Source organism: Saccostrea cucullata, unplaced genomic scaffold (genome assembly GCF_032062105.1).
Source record: "Saccostrea cucullata isolate Sc308-1 unplaced genomic scaffold, CSIRO_AGI_Scuc_v1 ctg4242, whole genome shotgun sequence".
NCBI lineage: Eukaryota > Metazoa > Mollusca > Bivalvia > Ostreida > Ostreidae > Saccostrea > Saccostrea cuccullata.
Genome location: NW_026931369.1, coordinates 20,105 through 37,192, shown reverse-complemented (window position 1 = coordinate 37,192; position 17,088 = coordinate 20,105). Strand labels below are relative to the sequence as shown.

Genomic DNA, 17,088 nt, shown 5'->3' with positions numbered 1-17,088 from the left:
GATAACTCTGTTGCAATGTAGCAGCGAACTTCGAATAACTTAAAACACCCGAAAATCTACCTTATACGTGTCTGAATCATGCGTAGCACGGATTCAACCTATTCACCCGTAAACAAATAAACAACCAATCGATCTCCTTTATCGATGGACTTAAACTGCATACAAAACAAACACACGTGTTTTACCATAACTTTTATAAATATATTTCATTTGTGACATGTGAATTCCTTGTAATAAGAACTTTTCAAATATATTTTAATTTTTAACACTGTTGACCTTAACTTTATAAGTTGAACCTAATTTTTTTTTTAAGTTATCATTTCTGATAACATGATTTAAGAAGTTGGGACATTTATATTTGATAAGTGACAAGATCTTTCAAAATATGTCTAGCACTGATTTTTTAGTCTAAAGGAACTTGTGCTTGAAATATGACATATACTTTTAAAAAAGAATAAAACATTGAGGAAAACATTTTGAATGAGAATGTTTGACATCAGTATCCTTTAAAAGATCTTCCAAATATATTATATGTTTCTATTTTTGACCTTGTAGGACATTATACAATGTACAATTTTAACATTTAATTGTTATAACTTTGAATGAAAGAAGATAAAGCATTCATAAGTGATGTGCATTTCTTGTGACAATATACTTCCATATTTACTATGATTAATATGACTCTGTGACCTTGATCTTGATGTATGACTTATTTTGAAAAAATATATACATGAACTTATGACAAGACCTTTCAGACCTTTATGGTGATTTTTGATCTCGTGAACTTGGTATTTGATACAATTTTTAAGAATCTTTAGTCTTCATATAACTTTAATAACTTAAAAATGAACCTTTTTCCAAAGTTATGTGTAATATATTCCTGGCTTAAAACATGTGGACAAAAAAAACAGAGCAGCAGTTGATGATTCAGGGGAGTGTTGTAACTGATGGCATAGCCAGGTGAGTGTTGTTGCCAATGGGCAGTTTATATAATCACCGACTTTAACTACTATAATTTTGATTAAAATAGAGAATGAAAATGTATTTATTAATGTATTTATTAATGTATTTATTAACGTATTTTATTAATATAAGTTTATATCTTAATTTTTAATCGAAGAGGAAACGCTCATTTCAGACACGAATAAACTCGGAACAAGTTAACTTGTTTCATTCACGACGCCATATTTGATTTTGTAGATGGTCGCTGGTTTGTGTTTTAAAAAACGTACTTTTTGATGTAATATAATCCTGATATCACAATGAGTGATGAACAAATTGATACTTCAGGTAATAACAATGAAATTATATTATAGCTATGCAAGTTATAACAACTAGAAATGAGAGATTTTTTGCACAAATACTATTGTTTACCTTCACACAGGACTGCATTAATTATAGCATCTTCCTCATAAGTTTTCAACGTGTTCTAGGAATAATTTTTCCTATTGCCTTTGTCCTCTGTCACAAGGCAACAAAGATTTAGGGAATGCAGTTAATGAGGCGAACAATAGTTCCTACGACAGTCTTTTGTCATGGCGTGCTTTCCATGTAACTTTACAATGTAACAGCATGTGTCCATTATCTCAGTAAACCTTTTAAAACTCTCAAAATTTAATAATAAAAGTCAATGAGACATTCTCATAATACCAGGACAAATTTCGTTTGATATTTTAGGGCTTGCTTCTTGAGAAGCACCTATCGAATCAAAGCTTTCAGTAATATTGCTCGATAATGTAACCAGAAAGGCCAAAGCAATACACAACTTGTCCAAATTCATATCAAATAATATTTCCCTTCTAAAATTTTGCATCAACAAACTTAAATCTTTTGTACATTCTGATTTTTTATAAAATGTAGTAGGAAGGAAAAATAGTTCAAACTCGTTATTATGCTGCACATAGCTTAATTTAACTTAAAGCAAGCTAGAAGCCTTTACCACTTAGCTACTTTGGAAATAGACATTTTTTTATGAACAGATTATTCACAATGTACTCATGTTATGGATATAATTAATTTTTATCAAACTGGACATTATTTGATTTTTAAAGGTGGGGATGGAGTAGTTAATGTACTTGATGACATTTTGGAAGGCCACACTGGGGATGATGATCTGAGTGCTGAAATTGTAGAAGAAGAAAAACCAGAGCCTGAAAAGCCTGTAGAAGGTATTGTCATCAAAGAAGACTATGCATACCTAGACTAGTATAGAATTCATTTATCATATTTTTTTCTTTATATCTTACATGAAATATTGTTGAAAAATGAAAAAGAAGTGTAGATGTTCTATGTTTAAAAACAAATATTCTAATTATTGAGACAGAATAATTTTTTGTCTATATTATAGGGATGTCACTCACTGGATTTCATTTAGGCCTTTAACACACATTTAAGGGTTTTTATCTTATCCACGGATAAATAGCCTAGACATTAAGAATATTTCAGAGATACCAAAATCGGTACTCGGTTACTCGGATGTATATTTTTGAATATTTCTAAGCTTATTTATTAATGAATTAAACAATCTGTTTTAAAAGGTAAAATACTCATTGCACTTGTACATACAGTAATTAGGGTTTCCTACTCCTCTAAATGACCGTTATCGCCCGTGGCAGTGTTTATACAGTAATTATCGTGACCAAGCGCCTGTTACCTGGCTGTTGATCTCACCTTCGGCTGTCTTCTACCCTTATTTTTTGATTTTCTTTAATTATTTGTTTTCACTGAACATCTTTTAAGGTCTGCTATGATTAAATAAATTAGATAATTTTGTGACAGTTCCTTTCATATAAAGTTAATTATAGAAGCCAAATTTCTTCTGAAAATAATTAGATGTTAGAAGATAAATTACAGCGCGACTGTTGATATGGTTGTGTTTCATTACATGCCAATACATGTACAAATAGTTGACGGCAAAGGCTAAAAAAAAAATGATGTCCATCATTGCACAAAACTACAAAATACCGTCATGTTTGGTACCGTGATACTATAAAATCTAGATCGTCCTTAAAAAGTATACGAAAATCGTAAATCGGCTTTGTTAGAACTTGGTCAAGTTCAAGTCAAACTGTACGACTGATATATATACAATGTACCTTCACGTCAAATGCAACAAAGAGTTACATTACAATTACGGAGTAGATTATTTTTTTTAAACAAAAACACCATGAACCACTTACGATTTTATTTCTTGTGTTAATCTGATAAATAAATTGAACTTAAATAAATATTGTATTAAATCTTCGTACATTCTGGGCATAAAATGTAAGTTTAATCATTGTTACAATAGAAATGCATTTACGTGTAAACCTCCTATCAGAGCACGTGGTTTTATTTCTACAAGTGTTTACAATGTTTTACATTCATCAATTTACTTGTTCATATTTATTTACACTTTTACCGAGTACCCGGGTACTCGATCGGAAAAACGTCCGAGTAACCGAGTATCAAAAATTGACCGATTTGACATCCCTACTATATTATATCAAAATAGCTCTTAATAGCACAGTGTGCTGAATTTTGCAGTAGTGAAGAAGCGCACAGGAACACCAGCTACCAGAAAAACTAAGAAAAAAGCTCAGTCTGCAGCTGCTAAACGCCTGTCAGCCCAGCGCGCTGCCGAGAAAAAGGCGAAGGCCGCAAAAGAAGAGGAGGAAAAAGGGACCACAGAGACCGAGGATCAAGAGGAAGAGAGTCAGCCTGATGAGGAGGGAAGTCCAGAGAAGGTGGTGGAGGAGCCACCAAAACAGGAATCCCCCAAAAAGAAAGTGGTGACCAAGACCAAAGCCAAGGAGTCAGGCAAGACCAAAAGTAAGTCAACTTTACTTTTTGTAGTTTAAAGCTTAGAATATTACATGTTCAACTGTGTTAAGGCTGCCCAAAGCTTTAAAATGGCTTCTGAACAAATCATTACTTTCAAATCCTAATGTGAGCTATGTAAACAAGTGAACTCAATTTAATAGAGCATTCTCTGATCTATTTTAGAACATGTTTATTCTGATATCACTTGATTTGATTGATCATGTGATGGATAGTGATAATTAATTAATTTTACACCTAAATCACTTCAGTACATGTTATTAACTTAATTGTTATTTGTCACTTTTCATTGCGCAAATCATATTTTAGTGCACTTGTGCTTTCTGTTACCAAATTATATCTGCAGTGAATGAGATTATAATGGTACAATGATTTTGCAGCAAAGTCACCCAAGGTCAGCAAATCCCCAAAAAAGAAAATATCTACAGAAAATGTCTCACAGGATGAAGGTAAATTGTGATTTTTGTAAACTTTTAAGATTAATCTGTAATGTTCACATACTTAATTGTGTTCATTGAAGAGAATGATTATGTTTCAATTTTTTGACATCTGTGTTGCAGAGAATGAGTCCACTGAAGGTGAGAAGACTCAGGAGGAGGGGGAGACAGAGACACGCCCCATTCCAGAACCAATGGATGCTCAGGATTATGACACGCGCAGTGAAGCAGGTTCCAGTGATGGAAGTCTGAACAATGATGAGTCAGGAGAATCAGGTTCATATTTCATTTTTGAAAACAGTTTCATTTTCAAGAAATTATCCCCAAGAAATTAAGTTGTGTGAGATCATGGTTTCAGTATGCCATAAATGATGAAAATGACTGGTGTAGTTATTAGTCCTTATGTTGTCGATTACAGATTTAGACTTAGATGAAGAGGATTCCTCCGTGCCAGAAAAAAAGAAACGCAAGACCAGAGACATCTCCCCTATTGAGTGGGATAGAAAGAGTGAAGGGAAGAGTGAGGGAGAGGAGGGAGAAGAAGAGGATGGTAAAAGTGACGATAACAAAAGTGAAAAGTCCGAAGACTCTACTGCCAGAAGTGAGTGAAGGAGATTTTGTCAATTCTGAATTGTATTGTATTTCAAAGAAATGATCATTTGAGCAGGCCAGGATTTTGTCAATTGAAATATATTGAATTTCAAAACAGTTATTCTAGCATTTTGTAAATTTTCAATTTTTTCCCCTTTAAAATAGAAATGAGTTCAAGGATGAAGTACATCTTTCGTGGAGCAAGATACTTTGTGATTAAAAGTAACAACCATGAAAATGTGGCACTGGCCAAAGCCAAAGGTGTTTGGTCGACACCTCCTCAAAATGAAATCCGATTAAATAATGCCTATAAGGTCAGTTACCATTATATATAATTTATATATGTGTGTAATAATGTATCTTATAATTTAGTTAGCATTGAATCTTGTAATTTAGGTTATGGTTAGTTGATACCATTTCATGTTTGCTTTTTTTTTTTTTTCAGAGCTGTGATAATGTGATACTGATATTTTCAGTCAGAGAAAGTGGAAAGTTTCAAGGTAACATGTCAGATAATGTGAAGTATTAAATTCTAAGTTTGAAGCACAAGTTGTAAAGCTGAGTCTGTAGTACTTGCAACACTGTTTGATTTATGACATTTACGTATATAAATGTTGCTGTATCCTGCTAGGTTTTGCCAGAATAGCTGATGAGTCCACCAAAGACCATCCTCCAATCCGATGGGTGCTGCCTCCTGGTTTGAGTGCAAGAGCACTAAGTGGAGTTTTTAAACTTGACTGGATCAACAGGTAAATAAAGTGCAACCATTTTACAGAATAAAATCTTATATATTTAGACGAAAGAAAAATCATAACACTACAATGTTATTCATGGTTATTAGGAAGGAGCTTGCCTTTACAAAGACACAACATCTTCATAATGCGTGGAATGACAACAAGCCAGTAAAAATTGGAAGAGATGGACAGGTAAATTTATTTTTATTTCAATTCAAAGTTTGAAATGGAACAAGTTTCATTGATTTTCATTTTTCCGTATCAAGTTCAAAGACAGGCTTAATCATTGTTATTTCTAGTATTTGATTGTTTGAGGAAATTACTTTTAAAAAAAGAATGTAGTACTAGTTTAGGATCAATGCCCATAAAATATAAACGAATGTTGTTAAATAAGATCAAACAAGTAAATTCAGATTAAAAACAAAGAAGTAATAAATTCATACTTTTTGCCTTATAGGAAGTGGAACCAAGATGTGGAGAGGCTTTGTGTAAAATGTTTCCGCCTGATGAAAATGTGGATCTTTCATCCATCGCAAGAAAAGCTCGGAAATCTTCCCGCAGTGGAGGGGGACCCCAACCAATGGGAGAAAGGAGAAATCGCGGGGGTTTTAGGGGGCGCCCTGATTTCATTAGGTTAGAGACATTTGGAAAATTGTGTAGTAAAACTTGTAGGACATTTTGATAGGTACCTAAGTTTAAAGAAAAAAAATAGATAAAACTTGCGTGGTAAGTATGCAGAGGACAACTGACAGTTGATTTGTTTTGTTTGAAGATTTTTCAGGTTTAGAGGCCCAGTTTAAAAATCTGGAACAAAATGTGGACTATTTTGTAGCATGGCTATGTGCCTCAATAGCCAACAACAAAATGGTTTTTGAACTCTTAGTGGCACTTAGCATGCTAAATGTGACTGCCACTTAAAAAAAAGGTTCTAAAGGACTAACCCCCCATTTTGTGACCCCTCTCTATATCTGGACTAATCCACCACAATACTAGCTCCATGTTTCTCAATGGACTCACCAATTTAGCTCTGTATGGACCAGAGAAATCGGCCATTGTGTTTAAATAGGGGGAAAAAAAGTGAATGAACAATCTTCTTTGGACTAAATATTTATTGCAGCCTTGTGTCTAAAATTTATGTGTGATATGAACTTTTTTCTTTGGACTAAAAATATAATGAAGCCAGTTGTTGCTTAATATTGTGTGAATGAACTATTCGTATATGGACAATGTTGTAATCGATGTGTAAATGACTGCAGTGATAAGTATGTGAAGATGCTGGCCGAGCAATGTACGGTATGTTATCTAATCTACTTACTTACATCAAGTCCACCCAACTAAAGAAAAATCAAATCCAACATCAAGAAAAAAAATATCGGTTTCAGTTTTATTCCAAAAGTACTAATCTGAATTTAATGGAGGGAATAGGATAAATTTATTAATCATGTTAATTTAAGAGTCATTTGGCAAATTCATGAAAAACATAATAGATTGGTACATATTTTACATATTATTTACACATAATTTTTCAATACATTGACAGGCTTATTTTGGTAAATTCACCTGTGCTTTTAGTTTTATTAAAGAAACATTTTAGCAGAATAGAAATGAGGTTTACTGACAATAGGTGCTACGTTACATATAAAACATTTTGATTTGTAAGTTATACAGTCTGTGAACATACAATGCCGGAGACAGATATGTGTAGAAGATCTTTATTTATCTAAAGTTGCGCTGAAAGTCAAACTTCGTATTTATTTCAATTAACTTATGAAAAAAATGGTGTAGACTAATAGACTTGTGCTTTTAAGTGTAAATTTAGAGTTCTATATACAGTGTATATGAATACATACAGTATGTATTCATTCAAGTTTTTAATCTCTTCTTGAAACAAGATTTAATTTGCAAAATGTTATCAATATAAACTGACAAGGAATTCCCTAAGATTAATATTTGCAAGAAAGAAAAAGTTCAAAACTGTGTGAAATAGGGTTTCTATGCATTATGAATGACCCATTTAGATAAGAATTCTGGTTTACAGTCTTGTGGGATGAAAGCTGTTGGACTTGATGTAAGCAACCATTGTAAATTCTTGTACAGCTAAATGTACCTTGTCTTATTGTGATCACGCACTGAAACAAATGTGGTTGTTGTAATGTTGAATATAGGCATAGGCCATACAGCAGAGAGGACTTCTATGACGATAGGAGAAAGAGAAGCCGTGACGAGATGCAACATGGACGAGGTAAGGCCTTCTTCAAAGCAATATTTGTTTGCTCTCTCCCAACTCAGGAGTACAAAGAATGGGTTTGGAAAAAACTAATTTTAAGTTTTTAAGTATTAAACAGATTTTGAAATTTATGGGAAGTAAAATTCTAAGCGGTAGTTGATGGGATGAAATTTCAAATTGAATAAACAGAATAATCATTTCCTGAAATATTAAAAAAGTTATGAGTTAGGTCATTTTTAGCCAGCTGGTTGGGAGAGGTCAAACACAAAGTTTTCATTTTTTTAGCTCACCTCGACGAAGTCGAGATAAAAATTTTAAAAGTTTTAGGAGCAAGTCCATTCCCAACTATAAGCACCTGAACCAAACTTGCATGGATGATACATCTAGGGATGTACACTACCAGACTTGCTTCGGATGCTGGATCTGACCTACATTTTCTAGATGAGTGACCAGGTTAAAGTTTTTGGAGCAGGTTAAAGTTTTTGGAGCAGGTCCATTCCCAAGAAATTATAAGCCCTACCCGGACCAAACTTGCATGGATGATGCATCTACGGATGTACACTACCAGACTTGCTTCAAATGCTGGATCTGTTTTCCAGATGAGTGACCAGGTTAAAGTTTTTGGAGCAGGTCTATTCCCAAGGAACTATAAGCCCTATCTGGTCCAAACTTGCATGGATGATGCATCTAGGTAAGGACACTACAAAACTTGCTTCGGATGCTGGATCTGACCTACATTTTCCAGATGAGTGACCAGGTTAAAGTTTTTGGAGCAGGTCCATTCCACAGAAACTATAAGCCTTATTTGGACCAAACTTGCATAGATGATGCATCTACATTGCTTCGGATGCTGGATCTGACCTACATTTTCATTCCCAAGTAACTATAAGCCCTACCTGAGCCAAACTTGCATGGATGATGTATCTAGGGATGTACACTACCAGACTAGCTTCGGATGCTGGATCTGACCTACATTTTCATTCCCATGTACATTGTAACTATAAGCTCTACCTGAACCAAACTAGCATGGATGATGTATCTAGGGGTGGACACTACCAGACTTGCTTCGGATGCTACATTTTCATTCCCAAGTAACTAGAAGCCCTTTTTGGACTAAACTAGCATGGATGATGTATCTAGGGGTGGACACTACCAGACTTGCTTCGGATTCTGGATCTGACCTACATTTTCATTCCCAAGTAACTATAGGCCCTAGCTAAACCAAACGTGCATGGATGATGTATCTAGGGATGGACACTACCAGACTTACTTCGGATGCTGGATCTGACCTACATTTTCATTCCCAAGTAACTATAAGTCCTACCTGAACCAAACTTGCATGGATGATGCATCTAAGGATGGACACTATCAGACTTGCTTTGGATTTCAAATATTTTCCATACAAGAGACCAGGTTAAAGTTTTGGGACATGTAATCATTTATCTGCAGTATTAACAAAGTTATGAATATTTGTTAACACTTTACATGTTTTTCACGCTACAGGCGTAGAAATGTGTATATGCCATGTAAGGGGTTAAACACAACTTCCATTACTTAAACTGATAACATTCGTCGAGGTGAGCTTCGTAATCTTTGATTACCTATGTTTTAAAAATGCTTTAGCTAATTATTTTTTAGTGTGCTGTGTTCTGATTTTTTTTTTCAAATTAAATTATGTGATAAATTATGTGAATTCTATTTTACACAAAGTTACACAGAAAATTGTTTTAACAACACTACAAATTAGAGCATGGCTTTAGACTTAGAGATTCTAACAGATTGAACTTTAAATCATTTCCAAGCTGTGAAGAAAAATAATCCAATCTTTATTTTCATTTGTTTAACATTTATTTAAACCAACAATTTATAATTTTAGGTTTCTACAAAGAGAGAAGAATGGACAGGTAAGTAAAAATGTCAAGGTCAAGAATTAAATCTGTTTAATGTGTACAATGACAAACATTGTAAAGTTCCATAAAATCTGAAAGCTACATCTACAGAAATTTTATTTTAAAATTTTTCTTCAGATCACCAAGATATGGAGTTAGGAGAGAAACATTCATCAATGGGGTAAGATTGAGTTTCTTCAGATTTTTGATGAGGAAAAGTTGATCATTGTGTAGCTGTCTGTTACCTATTTTGTTATGTTTGTGAATTTTAGTCCTACAGTGATTACATCAGGGAATTCACTCACAGTCGGGCACCCCCACCCCCCATGCCACCATATGGACCACCAGTAAGTGACATATCTATAACGTACTGAATTTTAATAGATAAGTTTTATTATGATTTATATTGTAAAATTTCAAATGCATAATTAGAATTCAAATGGTCATATTTGTTCATTTTACTGATATAAACATGGTCCAAGTTATTTTTCAAGATTTTTTAATAAAAGTTTATATCTATCATCTGCGCTTACATAACTATCTTGTGAAGCGTAGTAGACCAATGTTATGAAGTTTCATAATAATGGTCATAAACCTTTTCTAATTACAGCCCCCTGGATTTGCTATGGACCCTATGAACCCTTACAGTGGTCACTATGACCAGAGACCAAGAGAATACATGATGGCGTCCCAGGAATACAGCATGGCCTCCATGTCCAGATCCAGAGCAGACAAACGATCTGTAAGTTTAAAACAAAGTCCAGGGGTATTTATTGCTGATTTCTCAAGGTTGCAAATGACTTATTTGTTTAAAGATAGATTTGTTTGTAAAAGACTATTAAAAATTTTTAGTAGGAAGGCATGTGGAGACTATAATTAATAATTTTGTTGTATATTGTAGTACGAGAGGGATGTGGATGATTTCCTCAGAAGGACCACAGAGGGAAGTAGACGTCGCCGACACAGTAGCGGGGATCGCGATCGCAGCCGAGAGAGGGACCATCATCGACACAGAGATCGCAGATAACATCATCACTCATTTCATGTCATCATTTGTGCAATGTACATCATCTAACATTGATTTTATAGTCATGTTTATATCATATACTTCTTTTTTAAATACTAGAACATCCATTTGATTTGTTGATATGTGAATACTTGAAGTTGTCTTTTTCATTGGCAAGTCTGTTTTTTATTTGACAAGTGCCATACACTGAATTGCAGATTTGTCAAAGTCCCCAATAGTAGTAATTACTGAAAAGGTTCATCACCAGTGCTTAAGTTGTACAGTATTATTAAGTTTTTAAGTACATGTAAATCTGTGAAAGTTTGAGTATTGTACTTAGTACATAAATGTACAGTGTAAATATAGAGCTTTCTTTATGCATACTTTAAAATAATTATTTACAAAAAAAGGTGTTTTACATTTTTGTAATGTTGTCTTTTCTATATAAAATAATTTGTTTCATATTCATTATCATTTTAATTCACTTTAACACATAAATTTGCTGACATGTTCACCGCTCAAGCCTGTGATTATTTGTTTAATCATCTGGAGCAAAGAGAGTTATCTGAATAGGATTTTGGTTGTGTGTATCTGTTTGGTATCCTTTTTCACTGAGAGAGAGTGTTGATAACAATGTGAGGGTAAGGCATACTTCTACATTAGACATAAGTTAACTGTACAGTGTATTGAAGAAAGTAAATCAATTTATTTGTAAAATAAATGAATAAACTCTTGATCATTTTCTGTTATTCATTTGAAAGTTGATTACTGTAGAATCATTTTAATTTGTGTGAGGGGAGGGGGTTTCAAATCACTGATTTGTGGGTGTGTAGTTTCAGAAGTAAAGGATTTGATGTTCCAGTAAACATTTTTTTGTGGAAAAGATGGATTGAATAACCTTAACCCCCTCTCAAAACAAAAGGATCCCACAGTATGTAGGCTTAATAATTAGACATGTTGAAATAAACATGAGTGTTGCTGGAAATTGTTCAGCTATCTCCTTTCTCATGATTCGTAGTAAGAACAATTGCATCATTGAGATGTAAGACAAATTACAAAATATATTGACAGCCAATGAGCATGGATATCCCTTACCAAAAAGATACTACTATATATGGATTTATTTCTTTATACTGAGCTCATTTGAGAAGGCAATATTCTGGACTGAACAAAAAATGTCAAGATGACAAATTACAAACCAGGAAAACATTTTTATCTTCAACATTTTATTGTTTTGTATATCTTAACATGATACATATTTATAACATACAAGCCAAAATAATCAATTATTCAATATGTCATGGAATATTTCAAAAAAAGGTTTCGGGCCATCTTTATTAATATGTTTGCTTGTCTTCTCCCTGTTTGGGGTAAAAAAAAAATGGGGTCAGTAGGTAGGGGATATTTTTTAATTAAAAAGTACATGTATTTGCATATATAATAATGGAATAGTTACTTACTTCAAAATGGTTTTTTAAACAACAGTTTCCTAGAGCTTAAAAAGGTTTTTGAGTTGAGGTGTTTTGTATTTTTGGTCCGTGGGGAAAGCGCAAACAAACATATTTTTAAAGATGGCCCCTTTGCCTACAGTTGTACACTGTGTTTATTACTATGTAGGACAGTCAAAATCAAGCTTACTTTCCCATATCATCACAATATCATGACTTTACTTTTATGCAAGCTAAAACTATATAAAGGCTACCTCAGGGTAATTCCAAAACATTTTAACAATGAAATCAATTTTTCTTGAATCATAGTACAGAGTAATAGTTTATAAGTACACGTGTAGCACCATGAGACTATCTCTAAACAAGAGGCCCATGGGCCACATCGCTCACCTGACCACTGTGGCTAGGAAAAAGTAGAAATTGGTTTTATTATTGAAAAGTTTGTATCAAAAAGTAAACCTTAGACCAGTTATGGTTTTGCTATTCTTGAGAAGATGATTTTTAAAGAATTTTCCTATATATTTCTATTTAAAACTTTGAAATGTTGTAACAAATTTGTAAACTACAACATACCTGAGGATGCTTCCATATAAATATGATCAATGGTGTAAAATTTTTAAAAGAATTTTCCTATATATTTCTATGTAAAATTTTGGGGCCATTGTGGCCCCGCCCTTATCAAAAAAACTAAAAACAGGATGCTTCCATATAAATATAATCAATCATGGATTTGTTATTCTATTTTTAAACAATTTTCCTATATATTTCTATGTAAAATTTGGTCAATTACCCGTATTGCATGCAACAAAAAACACTGCTTCCATATAAATATATTTTCATGGCTTTGCAAATGTAAAGAATTTTCTATATATTTCTATGTAAAAATGCTTATATTCACAAACTTGAAAAACTACCTGAGGATGTTTCCCCAGATATATTTTCCTGGCACAGTGGTTCTTGAGAAGAAGATTTTTATAACATAAAAATTTTCATTAATTCCCAATTATGTTATATATTTCAAACACAATGAAATTCACAAGGATGCTTTGTGGAAAGTTTTTTTGGCCCAGCGGTATTTTAACAAGCAAAAATGTGAAAAGTTTACAGACAGCTAAATTTTAATATAAGGATCAGAAACAGCTCACTTCCTTTTGAGCTCAGGTGAGCTAAAAAGCTAAAATTTCTAGATAAAAAGTAAATGCTACGCTACTGTAACTAAAAACAAAATGCCCCATATCCTTTAGAAAATGAAACTTGTAACAAATAGTTTACAAATACACAATTTGGTGGAGGCAAATTGAAAGGGGAAAATGGTAAATCTTTTCAATGCATATATTATGTATATATTTGCTTGCCCCCCCCCCCCCCCCCCCAAATGCAATTGTACAAAATAAATCACATGTAAAATTTTGAAAAAGGCTTTAACTATAAGAAAATGAGGCATTAATTATCAAAAAAAAAAAAGTACACAAAATAAGATACAATTATCCAATTAATATTTACACATTTACTAACATTCAATTACCCGTATTACATGCAAAAAAATGCAATAGAATATATTTTATTTATAAATGTAATGCTATTTACTTAAAAAAATGCTTATATTCACAAGCAAAAATAAGTCATTTCTTTAGATATATTTGGAGAACAGGAAATAGAAAGATCTCTTGTATCAAAAATAACATACGTGTATATACCCGGGTATTTCAAACACAATGAAATTCAATATATGTACAGAGGGTTTTTTCTTCATCCATTTTAACAATCATTTCTACTTTACATGCTGAGTTTAATATAAGGATAAACAATATTTTTCTTCCCAAATGCAATATATATAGAAAGCTACAGAAATGTATGAAGTTCTGTTAGTGTAAAGTTCCTGGGAACATTTCAAAGAGTCTAGTTTGACATAATTGAATTTTTAAATTAGATTTCAGTTGAAAGAAATACAGGTATTGAAAAAATAGCAATATAACTCTTCAGTATTGGAAATAATAAAAATTGTTACTGTGGTAAGATATTTATGATATATGATATATGGAAATGGTAAATAATTATAAAATTCATGTTATAAAATTAACCAAAACAAAAAAAGGATGGTCGGAGATCAATAAAATTAACTTCTTAACAACAACTCATAAACATGCATGTTATTGACAGTGCAATCTACACCCTGTCACAACAGTGCTTTAACACAAACAAGATGTGTTTGTGAAACACTATGCACCCGGCCGCAACACAGTTCTAAAAAGCTATTTTTAGCATATAGGTCAAAGTCAAGGTCACAAGGTCATTGACCTTGGTGTCTTTTGAAAGAACTTATTTAGTGGAGTATACATACAAAATATGAAGTCTCTATCTCCTATGGTTAAAAAATTATGGCCAAGTTCAAAAAGCTATTTTTAGCATATAGGTTACAGTCAAGGTCATTGACCTTTGTATCATTTGAAAGAACTTAATTAGTGGAGTAGGCATACCAAATATAAAGTCTCTATCTCTCATGGTTCAAAAGTTATGGCGAAAGTTTGAAAAAGTTTTTTTTTAGCATATAGGTAACAGTCAAGGTCACAGGACCGTGGTGTCATTTTAAGCTCTCTATCTTTCATGGTTCAAAAGTTATGGTGAAAGTTTAAGTTGACAACAGACAAACTGAAAACAGATAAACAGAAAATTGTAGATTAAGGCTTTAAAAATGTAGACATAGATTTATATTACCGGAGGACTCCCATGCCAATTTCAATAGTCCTCGACCACTGATGTCAAATACAAAGCAGCTGCATGAGATTTACATGCATATTTATCCTCCTTAGCGTCAGACACAGAGACAGATGTGCATGAGATTTGCATGCATATTAGGCCTCCTTAGCTTCTGACCTATCGACCTGCCTAGTTTACATTCCAGTAGAATTATCAAGAAATCAACACCGCTAACTTTCAAAGAGTTGTCACAGAGAACAAAAATTAGAAATGAAAATACAATGTATAAATAGATAAACAGACAGACAGGAAAAAAACAATGTACACCTCGGATCTATCAATCTGAGCGCATAAAAATCATAAATTCAGAGAGAACAACCAGAATTAAAACCATCCCCCTATCATATTGGCCTTTCTTGGTCCATGAGTAATATTTACTTTCCGAATTTGCCTCATTATTATAGACATGGTTTCTTACATATTTATCCTGAGTATTGCTGACTATTAAAAACTACGAAATTTTTAATATATGTTTTTTTATCATAAATTCTTGAATTACTATTTTATTCCATCTAACTTATCAATAACATCATTTATTGAGTAAATCACAATGGGGAATTACTTCTCCCTAAATCAGAGAAAATATTCCTGTACGTGATCCCAATAGAAACTTTGTCTCAGAGGCCATGCATTTTAGTTCAGGAAGAAGCATTCCTTCGCAATGGATTAACTTGAGAAGAATCTCTGATGTTACTTTTTTTCAGATTTCCACTTTCTATAAGCCATTATCAGATACTTTCTCCAAAAGAGATTAATATATAAAGTAAGATTCTCTCTCTTTAATTTAATCATATACATGTACTTATTATGATTTAAAATTTTGTCATTTTATTTCATATATTGACTGTTTGCTGTATTTGCTTACTAAATGCACTTAATAAAATTGTGCAATTATGATATGCTGCATGCGTCTTCAGATAAAAACACCACCAACTAAAAATTACACATTATTAGATAGCAATAAACTTGATCACTCCCATTTATACAGCCTCTAATGTTTTACAGGTCACACACATATAAAGATATATATGTAGTTATAGAAGCTAGCACTAAGTGTTAATAGCTTACACTAAGCAGCCTGCAGTTTGTCTGTCATCTGTGATAAGAAAAAGACAGCTGTGTTATAAGCAGAAAGTGAAAGTTATAAAAATCAGTATATGTCTGAATGAGCATAGGATATAATGATTGAATTTTAAAACAAAATGTGTAAATTACATTGTAGGCATAAAATGAAAGTTATAAAACATGTCTGATTGATTATAAGATACAATGATTTAATTTCAGAAAAAAAATCTCTGAACTACCTTGTAAATTTTTTATATGTCATGGTAAATAGTTTGTGGTTGTATATATATCTAAATACTTATAGGGGATTCATTTCTCAGGTTTTACATTTAGCTATAAAATGTTTTACACTGTTTTATATACTGTGAAATCAGAAATTTTTGTGGGGGTTTAATTTTCGTTGTTTTCGAGGTATGACGAAACCCACAAAATCATGTCCACCACGAAATGTAAAATGTTACATACATAAGTACTCATTCATTCTTGATCCATGGAATCAAATCCCCATGATCCCAACGAAAATATGTGATTTTACAGTATGTAAACACACATTACTTAATTTGATTCACACAAAAACCACAGTCATGTCACAACTGTGGATATGAAAACAATACCCTTTGAGCTATATCCACCATATAAGGGAGTAAACATGTGTAAAATAAAATATACTACACAAATCTGTTTAAAACAGGGATAACACATGTACATTGCAAAACAACACCAAAAGCACCTTACTGTAAAGAACGTGTGTATAAAAGGGGATAAAATAGGAACATCAATAGAAAAAAAAATAGTACAACAGTACAACACTTCTTTAGTACAGGTGATTGTGTCATTAACATATTTGTGATGATTGTTTGGTCTGTGATTTGTGTCATTAAAGTCATAAATTAATATTATTGCTGTTTAATTTGTCTCAATGCAAATCAATGGAACTTTTTTTTGGTAACAGAGCTCAATATCCCATGTACATGAATCTCAGATTCAAAGAAAGACAATTTTGATTTCTATCAAAACCAACATGATGAATATGTAACATGAAGAATATGTACCTGGCATTCATAAAAACCAACACTGATTCATAACAAAAATTTCAAAAGGCAATGTAGCTGGCA

The 17,088-nt window shown here is 32.6% G+C and overlaps 1 protein-coding gene across 1 annotated transcript; it reads left to right on the top strand.

Moving 5' to 3' along the window:
- The first annotated feature begins 1,149 nt into the window (after nucleotides 1-1,149).
- On the top strand, nucleotides 1,150-11,437 carry LOC134232353 (YTH domain-containing protein 1-like). Its single transcript, XM_062714298.1, has 17 exons — nucleotides 1,150-1,290; nucleotides 2,052-2,168; nucleotides 3,526-3,810; nucleotides 4,200-4,268; nucleotides 4,380-4,532; nucleotides 4,675-4,857; nucleotides 5,013-5,161; nucleotides 5,293-5,347; nucleotides 5,479-5,596; nucleotides 5,689-5,773; nucleotides 6,039-6,214; nucleotides 7,747-7,823; nucleotides 9,685-9,712; nucleotides 9,836-9,878; nucleotides 9,970-10,044; nucleotides 10,308-10,439; nucleotides 10,599-11,437. The coding sequence occupies exons 1-17, from the start codon at nucleotides 1,263-1,265 to the stop codon at nucleotides 10,722-10,724; spliced, it is 1,899 nt and encodes a 632-aa protein (XP_062570282.1). The 5' UTR covers nucleotides 1,150-1,262; the 3' UTR covers nucleotides 10,725-11,437.
- The last annotated feature ends 5,651 nt before the right edge of the window (nucleotides 11,438-17,088 follow it).

Coding starts and splice junctions, on each gene's coding strand:
- LOC134232353 (XM_062714298.1), top strand. CDS start 1,263: ATGAGTGATGAACAAATTGATACTTCAG. Junction 5,774..6,038: donor AAATTGGAAGAGATGGACAG/GTAAATTTATTT, acceptor TTTGCCTTATAG/GAAGTGGAACCAAGATGTGG. Junction 10,440..10,598: donor CCAGAGCAGACAAACGATCT/GTAAGTTTAAAA, acceptor TGTATATTGTAG/TACGAGAGGGATGTGGATGA.